General features: G+C 40.3%; 3 protein-coding genes across 10 annotated transcripts; 1 reads left to right on the top strand and 2 right to left on the bottom strand.

The window, feature by feature from the left end:
- The first annotated feature begins 730 nt into the window (after window positions 1-730).
- LOC121187774 (T-cell surface glycoprotein CD3 epsilon chain-like) lies at window positions 731-5040 on the top strand. Of its 3 annotated transcripts, XM_041047190.1 has the most exons (6): window positions 731-974; window positions 1319-1374; window positions 1506-1703; window positions 1802-1945; window positions 2339-2391; window positions 3462-5040. In XM_041047190.1, exons 3-6 carry the CDS (start codon window positions 1535-1537, stop codon window positions 3513-3515), a joined length of 420 nt encoding a protein of 139 aa, XP_040903124.1. In that variant the 5' UTR covers window positions 731-974; window positions 1319-1374; window positions 1506-1534; the 3' UTR covers window positions 3516-5040. The 3 variants fall into 3 exon arrangements, with proteins under 3 accessions (XP_040903124.1, XP_040903122.1, XP_040903123.1); XM_041047188.1 differs by lacking the exon at window positions 1319-1374 and having other exon boundaries at window positions 731-977; XM_041047189.1 differs by lacking the exon at window positions 1319-1374.
- Window positions 5041-7231: 2191 nt separating this feature from the next.
- Window positions 7232-9502, bottom strand: LOC121186758 (T-cell surface glycoprotein CD3 delta chain-like). 6 transcript variants are annotated; one of them, XM_041045546.1, is made up of 7 exons: window positions 9363-9502; window positions 9100-9176; window positions 8920-8940; window positions 8613-8792; window positions 8287-8433; window positions 7873-7937; window positions 7232-7752 (listed from the first exon to the last, which is right to left on the bottom strand). In XM_041045546.1, the coding sequence occupies exons 2-7, from the start codon at window positions 9152-9154 to the stop codon at window positions 7693-7695; spliced, it is 528 nt and encodes a 175-aa protein (XP_040901480.1). In that variant the 5' UTR covers window positions 9155-9176; window positions 9363-9502; the 3' UTR covers window positions 7232-7692. The 6 variants fall into 6 exon arrangements, with proteins under 6 accessions (XP_040901480.1, XP_040901478.1, XP_040901479.1 ...); XM_041045544.1 differs by having other exon boundaries at window positions 8613-8795; XM_041045545.1 differs by having other exon boundaries at window positions 9100-9208; window positions 9363-9496.
- Window positions 9503-11332: 1830 nt separating this feature from the next.
- On the bottom strand, window positions 11333-15656 carry LOC121186916 (transmembrane protein 25). Its single transcript, XM_041045831.1, has 8 exons — window positions 15581-15656; window positions 14319-14663; window positions 13921-14211; window positions 13598-13729; window positions 13457-13490; window positions 12248-12357; window positions 11529-11618; window positions 11333-11406 (listed from the first exon to the last, which is right to left on the bottom strand). Exons 1-8 carry the CDS (start codon window positions 15654-15656, stop codon window positions 11333-11335), a joined length of 1152 nt encoding a protein of 383 aa, XP_040901765.1.
- Between the last annotated feature and the right edge of the window lie 2827 nt (window positions 15657-18483).

The following is an 18483-nucleotide window of genomic DNA, read 5'->3' on the forward strand; positions in this document are numbered from 1 at the left end:
GCATTGAGTGCCTTCTTCTCTTTGTTGATGACCTCTGTGAAAGACTCAGTCACAGAGCGGTGGTTTACAGCTCGTCCAAGCATGGTGTCACTTTTTCTTCCACCTCACTGTCCATTCCTCAACTGCCACAGAGGAATTCTTTTCCTCGCTCAGGTGGAAAGTCTGTGATCAGAAGTCCCTCTTGGTTACGATGAATGGATGATGGATGTCTGGGCATATCTGCAGAAGACTGCCAGGGATGGATCAGGCTGCAAAAAGATTCTTTCCCAGGCATATTGAAGAGAAGACACTGACAAGACAGGGCTGACCAGAACTGTTGTATTTCTATCTGTAGTTGTGTATGTAGTGAATGTACATAGTTTTGAGTTACATTAGTGTAGTAACCTGTGTTTTATTTACTCTATGAAAAAATGGCAAAAACAAGCTAACCCTATGCTACAAGGTAACACAACCCACACAGTAACTTAGTTCCCATATGTTACCAGTTGTAAAAAAAAATCTAATATCTAATCTACATTGCAACTGTAGCTTCTGTTTTTGAGTTTTTGATCAGGAATCAATTAGCAATCAAATTCAAAATCAAGTAGTGATCAATAAGAGTAGTCCTGTACAGGGTACTCATTCAGTTTTACTTCATTTCGAGGTTTAACTGTGAATCCATATTGAAAAAAAAATGCTTCCTGTGAGGTGTAGTTTGTGTGTGCGTGCGTTAGAGCAAGAGAAAGAAAGAGAGAGAGAGAGAGAGAGAGAGGGAGTCAGAGAGGGAGCCATCACTTCTACGACTTTTAATCTTTCTGTCTCACGGAGCAGGCAGCTGGATGTTATTTGTATCTTGCAGAAGAGACTTTCACAAATCTGATCCACAGAATAATAATCTAGAAACAACAGAGGTCGTCTCAAGAAAAAGAACAGCATGGGTGTTCAGGCTGTGCTCACCATCATCCTCCTGGTCGTAGCTACCGTGAAGGCTCAAGGTGGTAAATGTCTAACTGCTCCGCAGTTTCTTTTTGGTTTTACTTCATATGTTAAAGTCATAATATTTCAGTATACTTGTCTGGACTTAGACCAACATATATTCTGGAAAAAAATGTAACGTTTAAGAGAGTTTTCGAAGAAACTTCTCCAATTTCCTGTATCTCATTTATGCGCCTTAACTGCTCTAGCTGCTTTGTTGAAAAGTGTATTTTTCTGTATAATTCACCCTCCTGAACTGTTTTGATATGTTTTATCCTTCCTGTAGTGTACAGACATCACTAGTTGCAATTTATTCTTGTTAGTTTTTTTATTTACTCTTGCCTGTTATTTGTCTCATTTTCAGTCTGTTCATCGAAGACATTGGCATTTTGTAATACACAGAAACACAATTAATCAGAGGTAAATAAGAGGGGTTAAGTGTTGGGAACCCACCTCAGATCTCAGACCCTGAAGAGTAATGAGGAACAAGGATGTTGATGAAATGACAAACTAAAACTAAAATAACATTTCTGTTCATGTGTTTTATATAGATGTAACATTCTGGAGGACAACATTTACTATGACCTGTCCACAAAATGGGGATTGGTTCAAGAATGAGGATTCCAGACTAAATGTCAGTACATCGTATACAGAAGAGTATAACTCTGAGACCAGAGGCTTATACTACTGTAAATACAAGGATGAAAACGACAAGGAAGAGAAATATTATTTCTACGTGAAAGGAAAGGGTGAGTAAAAAAAAGTTTGGCTTTCTCATGATGTGTCATTTGAGTCAGTGGTCTTCACTGAGCTAACACTTGTTCAACTGCTGTTCTTTGTTCTCTAGTATGTGAAAACTGTTTTGAGGTCGACACATTAGTGTTTGGGCTGTCCATCGCTCTGGACATGGTCGTTACCACACTTCTGATGATGGTGATCTACAGGTATACCAAGAAGAAAGTCCCTGCTGCACCTACGCGCTCTTCCACAGGTAAAAATGTCACTTTGGACCGAAACACATACGGTATGATGCAGGTTCTAGATACATGCTGATTTTTCATTGAGTTATTCGCAGCTGATTGATGGGATCGTAGGTTCACTGTTGCAGCCCTTGCAAATCTTAAGCTATTTATAACTATATAAAGTGTTAAACTGACTCTGATGGCTGTGGACTCATTGCATAGATTTTATTTTTACTCTCAAAGTAAGCGCCCCCCCTCTTGAAAACGAGACGATTCATCTCAAGGGGTTTATCCTTGTATAATAACATTTGGCATAATTTGTCTTTATGCATGCACAATGAATCACAAAGCACCATTTTGAGTAAATACTAAGTTTGAGAGTACAAGTGCTTAGTAACATATTTTCTGTCATCATCTTGTAGCACCTACTCGTTCAGGAGGCCGGGCTCCACCTGTCCCATCTCCTGACTATGAGGTAGGTATTGTATTGTATGTAAGAAAGGTGTTCTGCAACAAGGACGCACTCCATTTATGCTGCTGCATTTTCCAGTGTGTTTTTTCCAACTGATTCTCTCATCCAGAGTGACTTAAAATGGGCACAGCAGTAATCTTAAATTATGTTTAAGGTAAAAATAAATAAATAAATAAAAAATTGCAAATAACCAAATGATTACAGTTGTCAGCACACATATCAGTGTGTGGATCATTTTTATTTGCTTTCAAGACCACCAAATTCATACACTTCATTTTGAACATGTTCACACACACACACACACAGATAGATAGATAGATAGATAGATAGATAGATAGATAGATAGATAGATAGATAGATAGATAGATAGATAGATAGATCGCACCATTGGATTTCAACACTCCATCCAAAGAGAACTGTCTGAACAGTTCTGAGAAAGTGAGAAAGTTTCCATTATAGCAAAATAAGCAAAAATTATAGAGCTAAGATGAAAAAAGGTACTTTTAATCAATTCAGTTTTTTAGAGTATGAAAGAATCGTTCAACAGGGGAGATTGATACCTCTCTCAAGTCTGTCCGTCAAATATTATCGTAGCTTAACATACAGAGCGGAAGCAGGGGGAACCCACTAGCCTGGCTCTGTCCAAACATAAAAAAACAAGAAGGAAAAAAGAAACTCTGTTTTACCGTGCTGATTAACACGTTTTATCTTGTTTGTGTAATCCCTAAACATTAAGGGTAAAAACAATAAGTTGTGATTTGTGAGTCGTGAGGCCAAGAACTAGTCCAACATTTAACTCCCCATAAAAGCTAAAATCATTTCATCAAACTCTCCACAAAAAAAAGAGAAAAAAATTCCCAAAAACTACTTTTATTTTCACTTAAAATCATCATTGAAAATCTGCCTCCTGATAAGGCTAATATGGACGACTATTGCCTTGCTTTCTTACGTCCCTAGAAGCCAAGTTTGGCTGTAGTTGACTGTTATATTGTGCATTGTCATCTAACCTTATTATATACGTAGTTGTATGACTGTGTGATCAAGCTAGTATTGTTTATGTTGTGTTTCGGCAGCCACTGAACACTCGCACCAAGGATATTTACGCCATGATGAACAGGACGGGATAGAGTCAAGTCACCTGACTGCGCCAGGTCACCACTTTAAAGGCTGCACAAGATTATACATCATGCTCCCAGTAGCAATGCATATGCTGGCTTTTACTCTCATGAATTTGAAGAGTTGTAAAAATGGCAAAAAGACAAATGACTACTTACTCCTGATATGTCCTGGCCAGGTATAGTAGCTTAGGTTTCAATTGTCCAGGCATTCTGCCACCACCGCAGCACAACAGTGGTGAGTGGTATTTAGTTTGTGGTGCTCACAGTACATAAAAAATTACACAGAAAAACCACTTAAGGACTACTTTCTTCTAAAGAAATCATCCCTTTGAAAACTATAAGGAGCGTGTTTAGAGAATTATTCAGTGTGATGTCGACACTGTGTCTCTTTATTGCTGTAGATGAGTAATTCCCAACCTGGAGGTACTTCAGCAGTTACCAGGAGGTCCGCGGAAAGATTGTGTCACTCAGCTAATTTGAAAACTTAGAAATTATGATTGGATAATATAACACAAGTGCCGCGATTGAGAGTGCTTGAAAACAATACGTTTTGATTGACCACTGAAGACAAGAATAGTGACAAAATGGCAGCTCTAGGATCAATGTGTCTCCTTTTTTCTTTTTTTTTTTGGCATAAAATGCAATCATCTATGACTGTCAAAGTTTGAGAAGTACTGCTGTAGACTGATTTGAATGTAATCTTTGAGTACTGTGAGTGTCACAAATTTCCATTCAAGTGTGTTGTTTTGATGTTGAGACAGAATTTTTTTTTCTTTTAAATATACCCTCAGTCTTCACTTATTCACGTTCAGCTGTACAGTCTAATGCAATCCAATACAACTGTTCTGCCTTTCGACTTTTATGATGCCAATGATGTTCTTTTTTTTTCAGGTGTACCTAATAGTGTAGAAACATCTTTTATGCTTTGAGCGTACTGTCCCTACAATAAATAAAAAATCTGGAAGAGAGTACTGTACAAATCATAACCTTTATTGTCATTTTGAATAGAGAGATATGTATGTTTTCTGTGTGTATGCTCAGCTGTTTATTAGATAGACCTAGCTAAAACTAATGCAGATTAATACAGCAGTCTTGCAATGTTATAACTTTGGGGTTTTGTTGAAACTGCTTTAGAGAGGTGCTGATTCAACTGTGTGGCCATTTTGGAGGCTGCAGTTTGTGGTGCTGTTAAACTGTATTACATTACAGGGTTTCTATCATTATGTCCACCCCCATTTATAACAGTGGGGGTAGGCTAAATAACAAAAACTCCTCTCTGTATAATGCAACATAGCTCAACAGCACCACAAACTTAAACGACCCATATGTACATGTTTATGTCATTGTAAGTTACACTGTAAAAACAGCAGCAAATATTGACATGTAAACTGTTCCTGCACAAACGTATTTTGCTGAGCACATCAACTTCTCATCATCTTTTTGCCTTTTCATTCTAATCTGCTGTGTTACTCTTATTTTAACTGTAAGTGGCACAAGATGTGTTACAAAAAAATAAACATCACAGTCAACATCGTTCTGGTTTTCTTCTTTGCTCATGACTGGAAACAGTAACAGAGAAGCTTCTTTAGATATAACTATAGGCAGTTCGTGAGGCGGCCTCAAAGCCGCAGCTCATTTCCGTTGTACACCCACAAGCACACATTCGCCATCAATATGTCTACATCATTCAAATCTCATTTGTAGGAGTGACATATCTCTGAGACATTTCACGATGCTTGGACATGTACAGTACAGTATTTTATTTTGTGAGACACAATGGAAATGTTGTGTCATGTTTTGGCCTTCTGTTTGTATCAGTTTCTTTTTCCCAGCAGTGACTGAGCACAGCTTCACTGATGGAAATGACAGTGGTAAACATGACGTCAAATAAGATCCCTTCTTCAATGAGACTTCTAATGATTAATAAATTATACTGTACGGAGCCCAGACGTGTAGTGTTTAGTGGAAACACTCCCACACTTACTGTTGACTTATCTTCATCTGCATCTACTGTGAGTTTGTGTGAGAAAGAAATGAAGCGATAGAGGGGAAGGGGGGTTGTATACGATGTGCTCTTCTATCTGACTGTTTTAAATCAAACCACTCCCACACACAGACCTACATCTGCCTGATGAGCATGTGTGTGTGTGACTGTGTGAGTGAACATGAGTGCACAAACGTGCATATTTATCTGGTGCGATAACGTGCACATGACCTTGTGTTAGTGCATCAAAGTGTGCGTACATGCATCGGAGTTAGACTTTGATCGTGTGTGGGTGTGTGTGTGTGTGTGTGTATGGGTGGTTTCTGTGTCTAAGCTCTGGTGTTTGAGCTTTCTTCTTTTCCTCAGCTTCGGCAGAAAACTGCAGTTTGTAGCTTTGTCACTTCAGCGTCGAGAAGAAGGTAACAGTTGATCAAAGAGCTTAAGTTAGCAGATTATCTTACATGGGGAGGCTTCCACCTCAGTCAGCGAGGGTTCCTCACCTCCTCCTCCTTTGTTGCTATTTTAACCTTTGTTTTTTTTTTTTAACCTTTCTCTCCACCCTTGTTGTGTAATTGTATCTACCACTGCTATCCCTATGTTTCTATATCCATATCTTTGGTGCAACAGACTGAAATAGGCCTTTGAAAGACCATTGCCCTTATGAGACAGTAATCAAACACAGGAGCAATGACAAGTGGTGGAAAAAGTACTCAAGTTCCATACTTATAAAAGTTTTGGTACAACAACATAAAAATACTCCATTACAAGCAAAAGTCCTGAAATAAAGCTCCTGCTAAAATAAAAATACAGCATTATCATTAAAATTGGCTTAAAGCTAAGAGTTGAGCTGGAGTTGAGAGTCCTGGTTGAGCTCACAACAGCTAACTTAATACAGTCATCTTACATGGCTAAAGGGGAGTGAAACCAAACACTGAGATAAAATTCAAAACAGTAACACTGGTGTGCCAGAATCCAGCACGGGAATGGAGGACTCCACCAATAAAATGAGCCCTACTACACAGAAGGATAATTACACTCAATGCATATTGCTGAAAAAGTTGCAACCATAAACGGTATCAAAACCTGGGTTTGATTTCATGATTTTAGATTACAGTGTCAAAGGGACAAAGGTAAAAGGAATCATGTGGAAAAATGGTCCCTCCTGCTTCACAAAACTGTTTTTATCCTTTGTACTTTTCTGTAATCTTTGCTTTGTTTGTGACATATTGAATAATTTGGCCTCCATCTGACCGTGTGAGAAGTTTGGAGGGAAAAATCGAACTTTGGTGGAACTACCAACAAACTATCAATATCTGATAAGGGGCAAGGCCCCAAAGTAGACACATGAGGGGTCACAGTCATACAGTTTGGTTTGGTTTGATATTTAATAATGTACATGTAAATGTACATGAGTATAGAGTATTGGTCATTTAAATTAATTAATATAAGGCTGCCCAGTTAGCTCAATTGGTTGAGCACAAGACTCAATCTCTAAGGGTTGTGGGTTGAGCCCCACTCCGGGCGGCACCACCTCTCATGAGCCCACCACCCATGGGAGGTGCCGTAGGACTTTGGCGCATCATGGACTGGGCGGCAGTCACCCCTGTGACCTGGGCCTGGACCCAGATAAGCGGCAGATGATGATGATGGAAATACTCAAGTACAAGAACTTCAGTGTTTTATCAATGTACGTGGTTACTTCCCACCACTGGCACTCGCTTCAGGCATCACTACACTACACAATTTTTAATCCAATTTTTAATTTTGCAACACAGTGATGACAATTTTACATGTCAAAGTAAACACTTAAGTTTTAAGCCATTATGTCAGGTGGCTGTTGTAGCAGCCCGACTTCCAGTTCCTACTTCCAGAATATGAAGAGAAAAATGGAGATAATCAATGAAAAGACAACATTGGTTGATGGAAACGCTACCAAAATAATAATAATGACTGATCTGGAACTACAGCATATAGCAACAAGTTAACGAGTCACTCATTGTGTAAGTGGTGTATTCAGAGCTGCATGTTACAGGCATAGTGAAAATAAACAAGTTAAAACAGGATGATACAAAGCAAGTCACCAAACTAAACATCAAAAAGCATTCTGTCATGACGCTGACCCCAGGAACAGAACAGAACAGAATTATGTTTCCGGTGAGGGCGGGGGTGGCTGGTCCCAGGCGGTGAGCCACTGCTGCCCCTCTATTGTCTGTGGTTAATTACATCATACGTGTCTTTCTGACCACCTTTGTGTCTCAGACGCTGAGGAAAGAAGGATTAAATATCAATTTTTTTTTTTTTAAAACGAGATATATCAAAATTAAATATCATCATTGTGATAATAATATGTGGCAGTTGAAATGGCTTCACATTTCATCTTACCTCGTAATGGTCACCGGGGGCTCTGCTGGTCATGTCATTTGAAACAAGATGTTGTCTATCAGAGCCTGAGGACAGATATATTGATAATGTTAATAAAGAAATATCAACAAACGGAGTTAAACTGTAAAGAGGTGCTAATCTGATTATTACTATTATTATTGATACTAAGTTCTATTATTTCTATTATTAGGAGTTTTAATATCTGTATCATTTAACACTGGAACATTTGGCCCCTTTTTTCATTTTTTACTGCTAATGCACATTTCTACTTTTTTTTGAGTTATCAAATTTTAAATTGCAATAATTGCACTGAAACATTGAAATTCAAAGATCACGTTTACATAATACAAGGAGGAAATATCAATTATTACCTCAACCTTAGTATAATAGATAGATAGATAGATAGATAGATACTTTTACTCTTGTTAGAGGGGATACGTCCGGTCTGAGCATAAGCCGCGATGAGATAGACAGCCACTCCTATCGCAATCGTAGCCACCACATCTCCCATTACTAAGCCGAATACTGAACCTATGTCGAGCTCTATGCAGTTGTCACAGGCTGGACATGTACGCATACACACACACACACACACACACACACACACACACACACACACACACAAACAAAGGGGTCTTGAGAATCTGGCATTTTTGAGGTATGATTATATCAATAATGATAAACTATCAATATATAAGAGCTTTTATAATATAAGATACAAGTTTTGCTTCAGAACTTACTCCGCATTTTCACAAAGATTTTTGCTTGCAGAGAGTCATCTTTGCTGCATATGTACTCTCCTGAGGCCATATCGTCGTAGCGCACAAGCTTGTTTACGTCTTTATCGTCCTTTATGAGATTGCCATTGTTTGGACAAGTCACTTCAATCCCATCTGATTTCTCTACTACTTTGAACTTTTCTTCTGTGTAGGAAAAAGAAACATTCAAAAACATTAAACCTGCACCATGTGCTAATTGCATGTTTTCATTAAGACATCCTTTTACACACACAGTCACTATTACACAACACAGTTAAACTGTTCTTACCGTCATCACATGTGACAAAGGCTGTTGGAGAAATTTGGAAAGAAATATGAAAACATTTCGTTCAGTGAAACTGGCACACTGTTTTTTCTTAAAACCCAACAAAAATGATAAACAATGTTTGAAGACAGTTAATACGCATTTTGATTTCATGTCATTAAAAACTAAAATCATGAGGCCTACCTGTCAGTGTCCAAAGCACCAGCAAACAGGCAGACAAAACCAGCTGACATTTCATTGTGTGTTTACTGCTCTGAGTTCTGCAGATGACAGATGGAAAAACTTCAGATCACTGTAAGTAAAAGCGTGAATGCAACAGAAATCAGGAAGGGCGCCATTTTCTGCTCCCAGTCAACCATTTTATTCAACTTACAGCAACAGATAACTGATGATGAAAGACAAATAAAATATGACATTCAAAGCAAAATTTAAATAAAAGTACTAACCTAAAAAAAAATAGAGCTGCCGTGTCTCTGCTGTCAGAACATCCAGTCTCCGTTTGCCAAAGTGTCTCAGTCTGCGTGTGTCTGTCTGTGTGTGTGTGTGTGTGCGTGGAAAGGAAGTGAGTGTGATTGGTTTACTTTTCCGTCTCAGCAGGTTCTGTTGATTTCTACATATGGAGGACTCTAATTAAGTATTTACTCAAATACTCATGCTTTACTTGAGTATTTCCGTTTCATGTCACTTTATTCTTCTGTTCTGCTACAGTTCAGAGAGAAATATTCTATTTTTCCTCCACTTTAATTGAAAGGTAACAAATTAAGATTTTTGGATGAAAAACACGAGATGAGCTTTAAAAAAATGATGCATTGTTATAGATAAACCACCCAAATACTAAAATGTAAAATTACTAACTGCAACAGTAAAGTGCTTCTTCTACAGCATCAATAATATAATGATAGTATGTCACTCATAGGAGCCATTTTGCAGTGGGGTATTTTTTTTTTAATGTGTTACTTTTAGTTAAAGAAGCAGGAAAACCCCAGTGAACTGTTAATTCATTCTCTGTCCAACCACTAACTAGGACTTCATATGCATAATATCAGCATTCACAGATTTCAAATGTACCCAGACAGTTGAAATGGGAAATTTCACCTACGTGACACTCACTATTCATTTTGCCAAAGCAGCTTTCACATTTTCCAAAAGACACAAACAGCAATCTGTGTGCAGAAAAAATCTTTATTTTGATTGTGGAAATAAAATCACTACCAGCTTTATATTACCTGAAATAACTATCAGTCTGTTAACACTGACTGCTACTTGCTGTCTAGTTGCTCTGGGAGCTGTGCAGAGAAGCTCCATCTGGTAAAACAAAGGCATGAACACAACCGTGTGTGTTCAGATGAATATTTTAATTCCCTGCTTGTTGTAAATGTTTGTCCCGCTGCAGACTACAATTCCCTGTGAAGTGCAGAAGAAGCAGCAGAGAGAGAGAGAGAGCAAAGAGCTGCTCCCACAACACAATTCTGCTTCCTGTTTGAAGAAAAGCCACAATAACCTGTGACCTAGAGCTAACACCTGGCACACACACACACACACTTATGAACACAAAAAAATTATTCTCTTCTTGCACCTGCTACTGTGTCATTCCCAGTAAAAAAAAAAACACAAACTGCACCAGCACACAACACACAGTCATCCCCAGCACCATGTCAAAAACACATATCACCCTTATGAATAACAGTTAATCCTCTATGTTTTCCAGTGTATAAATCACCTTAGAGTGCCCCCTGGTGTGTGCCACCAAAATCACAGCAAATTCAATGTTTACTTCATACAATTTCAGTATTATCTTTATTAGACGTCTTCTTTTATACACATATACATATGCATACAAATATACAGTACATGTGTATGAACATGTTATGTGTCCATAAACAAATACTGATATAATTATGTACCACCTTATTTAGGTTTTATTGGTCAAAATGTTAAATCTCACATACAGTACATTATTTTGGACATTCTGGTGTTAGCATAGAACATTTAATGCATTCCAATAATGCAACAGGGAGGATGGCATTATGAGTACGTGGTTACAGGAGGAAATCATGTCAAAACATCTCAGAATATGAGCATTTTTTTGTAGAGATCATACTTTGCATTGTTGAGACAACACATTAGCGGTGTAAATACCCAAGCACTTGATTCCGAGAGATGAAAAACATCGACAGGTTTTGTTTCGTGGACATGAAATTCACAATTCATGTTTTACTCAGAGAAACAGAGTTGATACTGTATGTGGTCCGGAAACAGACCACAACAACATATAGTCTGGGTCATCCTGGTCCAGCTCGAAGGTGACCGGTTGGATGACTAACTTGGTAGTTGTTCTGGGTTTCCTCATGGACAGCTGCACTGTTGGAAGTGGTTACGCATGCATGTACAGTCTGTGTGTTCACTTTGAGGTAAGTCAGAGCCAGATCTCCTCACTGCTTGTGCTGTTTACCTTATAGATGTACCCCACCATCGGATATCTGGCAAAACCTGGGAATCATCGAGGGAAAAGAATTCAGAAAGAACACATCGTGGAAAAACAAAACTGCTGTTGCTGGAGCTTAAGTATAAACAATGAAAAATGCAGCAGTATCAAAGTGTATTTCCCTGACCTCTGGCGGCGTAGGCTAAAGACAGATCTTCCTCCTCCTCTTCCTCTTTCTTCTTCTCTCCCACACTGTTCTGCTGGGCGGCCTCTCGAGCTACAAGAAGAGGATGCAGGAAAGATGGAGGACAAGGGAGAATGCAAGAGAGATGTAACGATGAGTTATTAGAAAATTATGGGACACATAATATGAAGTGTTAACCAAGCTATTACACATCAGGTTAAGTGTAAAAGTGCAGCGTAGTTTTTCAGCATAGTTTTTTAGATTTATCCAGTTATAATATAAGTATTTCTATTCTGAGATACTTTATAGCATCATTCTACTACCATGATAAAACAGTGGCTGTGCAACAGCAGTGCATGCAGTGGCTGGGACACATCTGTGTTTGTAAGACCATTCAACAGGTGAAACTGAAACAAGGCTAATTAATGTCTGTGAATCTTTCTTCTCTGATAAAGATTGGACATTACTAAACATACACCTGGATCAACCCATTAGAGGGGCAGGAGTGCAAAGGTTGCTGTAATCCAGCCCTGACTAAACAGCAATTGTAAAAATGTGCTGCATTCAAGACCTGTAGGAATTATAGGATTAATGACTCACTTGTTTGTAACAAGAAATCAATCAACCGCATTTTACTCCAAGATAGAAATCTGTTGTAAACTTGTGTTGACGTTCACATCAAATTCCAGCATGCAAAGCATCCTACTGTGGGGACCTCTTACCTTTTCTCAAAGTGCTGAGGTCGTTGAGCTGCATGTTGGAAGGCAGAGACATGTTCTCTCTGGGGATGTAGGTCTTGTCATCCTTCTCTGACTTCAGATTGGCAGAGTCACTGCACAGGAAACATGGAGGAGAGATATCAAACTCTGATCAGACGTGTTATTGACCTGCTGGATGGACATAAAGTATTCATAAGAGCACAAAAATACTTTCATCTCTCTTTTCCTTCCAATCCACTAATGTGTTGAGATGGAAATTATTAGATGAGAGGTGGGATAGGCGTTTGATACCCTTGTCAAAAGTGGTGTCAATGAAAGGAAAGTGGTTGTGGGAATTATAAAATAAGATTGGGGATATCCTGTTGTTGATACTTTTTAAACAACATATATAAATGTCAATCATTACTTTTGATATCAAAGGCGTTTTCTCTACAAGTGGCATGAGGATGTGATTATGTAAAATGCAGTTTTTAATGATAACGGCTAGTATCTTCAGTACAGTCTGCAGGGCCTTCCACCTCCAGTGTCCAGTGTTCACAATACAGAATGTGTGAGGTTCTGAATTACCATGATTTAATGTGTTACAAGGAATCTGTCCACATTTTGGGGAAATAAACGTATGCACTTTCTTGCTGAGAGCTTAGTTTAGCATTCAGACTACAAAACAGGGGAAACAGCTAGCACAGCAACAAAATCCATTCACCAGCACCCTTGTTCCATGGCCTTGTGCAGTCTCTGCTGGCTGTCTCACAACCTCACGCTGAAGACATGACTCCTTAGTAACTTTTGTATCCTTTGAATAGAGCCAGAGAAGCTATTTCCCACTTTTGCTAAGATAAGCTAACTGGCTGCTTGATGTATCTGCATATTTAATGTACAGTGTGGTATGAGTGGTATTGATCTTCTCATCTAACTCTTGGCAAGAAAGAAAATAAATGTATCCCCCAAATCTATTTCATTGAATGTGCATCAAAGGATAGTTTATATTAAACTTTTTTAAAAAACAAAATATCTTTTTTTTTTCTTCTTTACATTAAGGTCACAAAACTTTAGCACCTTATACGTAAAGAATCACCCCTTTATGGTCAAACAGTCACTCTTGCTCTCCACTCCAGCCTTATGTGACTGGCTGACTGGATGTCCACCTTCCCTGTTTGGTGGCTTTACTTGTTCTCTGACTTCTAATGACAGAACACTGATTAATTTGTTTACCTTTTCTTGGTCATCAGAATCTCCACTGGCTCGTCTGTAACATAATACAAGGAGATGTATTATCTTCCTGAATAATTGTTATATACTACACATTTTCCAGCTGACTTGCTCACTGCACACACAAACATGCTGTAGTCTCACCGATGGACTTGCTTTTGTTTTTTTGCATGAGACAGAGAACTATTAGGCTGAGGATGAGGAGGGCCATGAAGGCCATGGCTCCCCCAGTCACTATTCCCAGCATGGGCACCTCCACACTGGACTGCAGGAACTCTGGAGAGAGAGTTAAAGGAATTATTCGACATTTATGGAACGGTGCTTATTCTCTTTATCGACAGATACTTTCTTGAGTTAGATGAGAAGATTGATATCATTTTTGTATCTGTATAATAAACATTAAGCTGCAGCCAGGAGATGGCTAGCTTAATATAATCGGTTTCTCTTTCGCTTTTACCGTCACTGACCTGCCAGTGTGAGGTTGCTCTGCACCGCTCCCACACTGTTGCTGGCGTTCAGTGAGACGTTCCCTGATAGGCTACTGAGCGTCACCCTCAGTGTGTGATTGGTGAGCCAGGGATAGCTTCGCGAGTCCAAGATGAGGAAGTCTGAAGTGTTGGCCACCAGCCGGCCGGACTGGTCCACGAAGGTGATGGTGGCAGGTGGGTTGGACCGTACCAAGGCGAAGAGGACCAGGGAGAGGCCAGGGTCTGAGGTTTCACTGTAGTGGGCGTTCACCCTGAGGATCTCTGGCTGGACTGAGAGACGGAGGAGAGGAACGACTCTGCACTCTAACTTTATTCAGCGTATCAACAGAAAATATCTGGGTCCACACATAGTCCTAAAACATTTCACACATACTCACACTGGACATTGAGTGTGACTGTGGCATTGTAGCTTTCTCCTGTCCGGGGATTTGATGCGACACACACTAGCTCCCTGTCCCACTTCCTGGCCTGCAGAGAGAAGGTGCTGTTGTGATTGGTCCTTGGTCTCAGGACCTCAGAATCTTCCTGCGATGTCATCACCAGGCGCCCACGGTTGGGTGATGGATCACCCTGCTGCTCCCCGTTGAGGTACCAGGTCAGCAAGGGAGGGGCGCGGGGATGCCAGCCATCTGACTGGCAGCTAAACCGGTGAGTCGAGTTCTCCTGCAGGGTCACTGCTGCCCGGTGCCATCCGTCAATTTTGGGGGCGGGCTCAATCGTACCTGTGATTACAAAATGTTGGAATACTTGGACTGCTTGGGGCTAAATATGACAAATTAAAACGTTTTAACTTTAAAGAAAACACAAATTAATTTCTCTATTTGTGTGACTTTATATGTTAAGTGTCACTCTACACAAATGTTACAAGTAAGCTGGTTATCCTGGCTTAGCCCAAAGCCTGGGAGCAGAGGATAACAGTGAGCTTGGCTCTGTCCTAAGGTCACAAAATCCACCTACCAGCACCCCTGAAGTTCACTGATCCACATTGTATATCTGATTTGTTTAATCTGTACAAGATCCAAAGTGCAAAAAAAACTTTTTGTGACATTTCTTGGCAGCTGCAGGACAAAGTCGCGGTAGCTCTTTCCCACGTTTCCAGCCCCTGTAAAAGCAGGTGTCAATTTTTTGTAGGTTTATTTTTTGACCTTAGGACAGAGGCAAGCTACTGCAGCAATTTCCACCCGGCTTTAGTCTTTATGCTAAGCTAAGCTAACCGGTTGGTTGCAGTGACCTCATATTTAGTGCACAGACATGAGAGAGGTGTCAGTCTTCTTCCAAAGTAACTAATGAGTCTATTTCCCAAAATGTTGTAGTATTTGCTAAGTTATTGGTGAATTTGTGGTTAGGTTTCTGCATGTTGTTGCATGTGTTTTTTGGTGTAGCCAGAATGTAAATACAAATAGTGTAAATAACCATTCTTTTATCCAAAATTATGTCAGCATCCTCCAAAGGAAGACATTTTACCTGAAATTAAATCTTTCTTGGATCAAGTTTCAAGACTAAGAACCAAGTTACAACACCGATTTAAGTTTATGTTTATGACCCATCACCTTCAAAATAGTTGCAGTACAATAACCTCAACATCAACTTTGACCTGTTTCAGTCATGTAGAACAGATTAGAGTTCCTGTGTATCTCACCTGTCCAGGATAAAGCCAGTGTGTGAAGGAACACGACTGCAGAGCCCGCCCACCTCCTCAGACACATACACTCCATACTGGCCCGATGGAGCACCACATACACACACACATCTACCTGCATGGAGAAGAAATTACATAATTGTTACTGATGTACAATTACATCGGGTTGACGGTTCACTTCACCTAAACCACAATCCCTACCCGTGGAGATAGTTTGGGTTTAGACAGAAAGTCTGCTTTTGAAAATTCTGTCACCATCTCAATATAAGGTGAGGTGAAAGGTATTTTGTTTATGGTACTTAAAGGATTGCAAATTTAAATAAATAAAAAACTCAACAATATCTTGTCTTACAAGGGAACTCTTATACATCATAGTCTGTTTACAGGTCTTGGAAAGTAGCACAGACAGAGCACCGTAAAGTGACATCACTTGACTCAGAGCCAATTAGGTCTGATTTTTTTTTTTTTAATTAGGGGTGTGGAGTTAAGAAAAAGCGAGCTTACCAGACCTCATCTCTGCTTGAGGCCAGGAGCTTCAGGCCACATTAGCCCCACTGAGGATCACACAGCCAGATCTCTGACTATGTCTTTGGTTGAGTTGCATTGTGGGTAATGTGGGTGCTATAACTGTTCATCGTGAGTCCAACATTGTTATAGGCGTGCAATGCTAAATCAGTGGAGTACTGTTAATGACCTTGTTACTCTGGACGGTCCACAGAGTAGAGATGCATTAAACCAGAGTGGCTCGAATTCACCCTTTAAAGACACTGAGACCCTGATGGGTGTGATTGGGATGAAGTCTTAAGAAGCAGACAGAGCTACTGAAATGAAACTTTACAAACAATGCAATAAAGACAAAAACTACATGCCTCTCACTCTTCAATCACTTGCTTCCTGTCCAGCTTTGGTTTGCAAGCTTGCCTCATCACTACAATACGAAACAGTCACAGGCCTGTGTTTGGATCAATTATGCACACACACGTACTGTACATACAGCAAGTGGATGGAATGAGTCACGTCTGGTGCTTGCTCGCAATCTGGGTCATGTGATCAGTGTGAGCACCTCGGAAGAAAGCAGGAACTGAGCCATCGAGGAAAGACACGTAATTCTACACATATGGGGACGACTGAGCAAATTATCCTCAACACATGCACACATGATAGAAGGTGTTACAGCTCTGTGCACTCAGGCTGAGGATGCTGGATTTGCACTGACAATCAAGGCCATTTGATAGGCTGCAAGGGGCTATTCATCACAGTGGAGGTCTATACACACACACATACACACACACACACTGCGCTTTGCAAGGCTGCATGCAGGCATCTCAAGACAGATGTGTGCACTTAAATACAGAAATGAAACCCTATATAAAACACACACACAGTAGCTGTTACCTCAGCCCTTTCTGCAGACGCTGCTGTGATTCAGCCTGCTGGAGCTCCATGGCAGCAGAGGAGGAGAGGAGGGAGAGTGAAGGATGGTGATAACAGCAGAGAGATGAGAGGCAGCCCTCCCTGACTCAGTTGCTTTCCCATCTGCGTACACTCATGCACTTATACACACAAACACACACACACACATACACACAGGGCTCTCTGCAAGGTATACGGCAGCTCCAGCAGCAGCGTTCACTAGCTGGCAGGAGGCTGGCTGACGCAGACAGTCACGCTGTCGCCACTCCGAAAGAGTGGGGAGGGAGGGCGGGAGGCAGAGAGCTGGGGTGGGGAGCAGGCAGCTGAGGAGATGGCAGGTTAAAGGAGCAAAGGATGCAGAGAGAGAGAAGGAGAGGGGAGAGGAGAGTGGGAGAGAGTCGTGAGGGAAGAAGAAAGAGATGTGGGGGAGGAGAGGAGAGGAGAGAGGAGGATATACAGGCTGGAAGACAAGAGAAGGAGCTCTCTGCAAAACATCTATATCTAACGACCTACTATTGGATTGGACATGGCAGTGTGGTGGATAGGAGACAGTAAACTGTCAGTTCAGAGGGATAAACACTTCTTTTTCTGTCATCCATCATTCTTGTCCATCACCAGGCATGTTAAAGTGATACACAAACGCTGACACACTACAAGGACTCACGCTGTCTGAGCTCAGTTGCTTCAGACTGGAAAGCCTCTGCAGTGCAGCTGTACAGACCAGAGCAGCAGCATGCAGAGCACTGCAGACAAAAGAAACAAGCCAACAGAAAAGGTTTGTCTCCACTTGAACGTGTCAAATATCAAACTAAAATTGTGACTTATAGATACAGTAATTTATTCTTAAGGAAACACAGCCTTTTTAGTTAGTACCCCATTTACTCAGGATGAGAAAAGCTGCATATTACAGATGCTTTAAACCCAGTGTTGCATCAGTAAATGTAAACAGACAGCTGTGTAAATTGATACTGTGCAGCACGCACCTCTTTATTCAGACTGTTGACAGGACAGGTTAGTGCTAGACACAGACAGGTAACTCCTGTCTTCAAACCTGCTGGATCACACTCCAAACATTTGTAACAAAGGACGCACACACACCAAACAGTGAAGAGTCATTTCAGATATAACCACTCACACGTCGCAAATCTAATGTTTGCATGGTTATCAGCCTCCTACTACATCTGCAGTGTAGCAGATTTTTTAATGTGTTCATCCATCATTTGCATCTCCCAAGATTTAGAGCTGGACAATGTTAGAGGGCCAGCCTTCAGATTACAGAACAGTTAGTGGATACTGTGTGCTCAGCAGATTACAGTTATGATAGGAAACAGAGCACAGAAGCAAAAAGCTGCCATGATTGATAATTATTTACATTACAGTCAGTATAGAATATTAATCCAAAATGTATCTGAAGCAGAGTGGAACATTAAGCATAGTAATGTGTTAGAAATGGATCATTGTAGACAATAAACAGCAGCAGGTGGGTGGAG

Source organism: Toxotes jaculatrix, chromosome 9 (genome assembly GCF_017976425.1).
Source record: "Toxotes jaculatrix isolate fToxJac2 chromosome 9, fToxJac2.pri, whole genome shotgun sequence".
In the NCBI taxonomy this organism is placed as follows: domain Eukaryota; kingdom Metazoa; phylum Chordata; class Actinopteri; family Toxotidae; genus Toxotes; species Toxotes jaculatrix.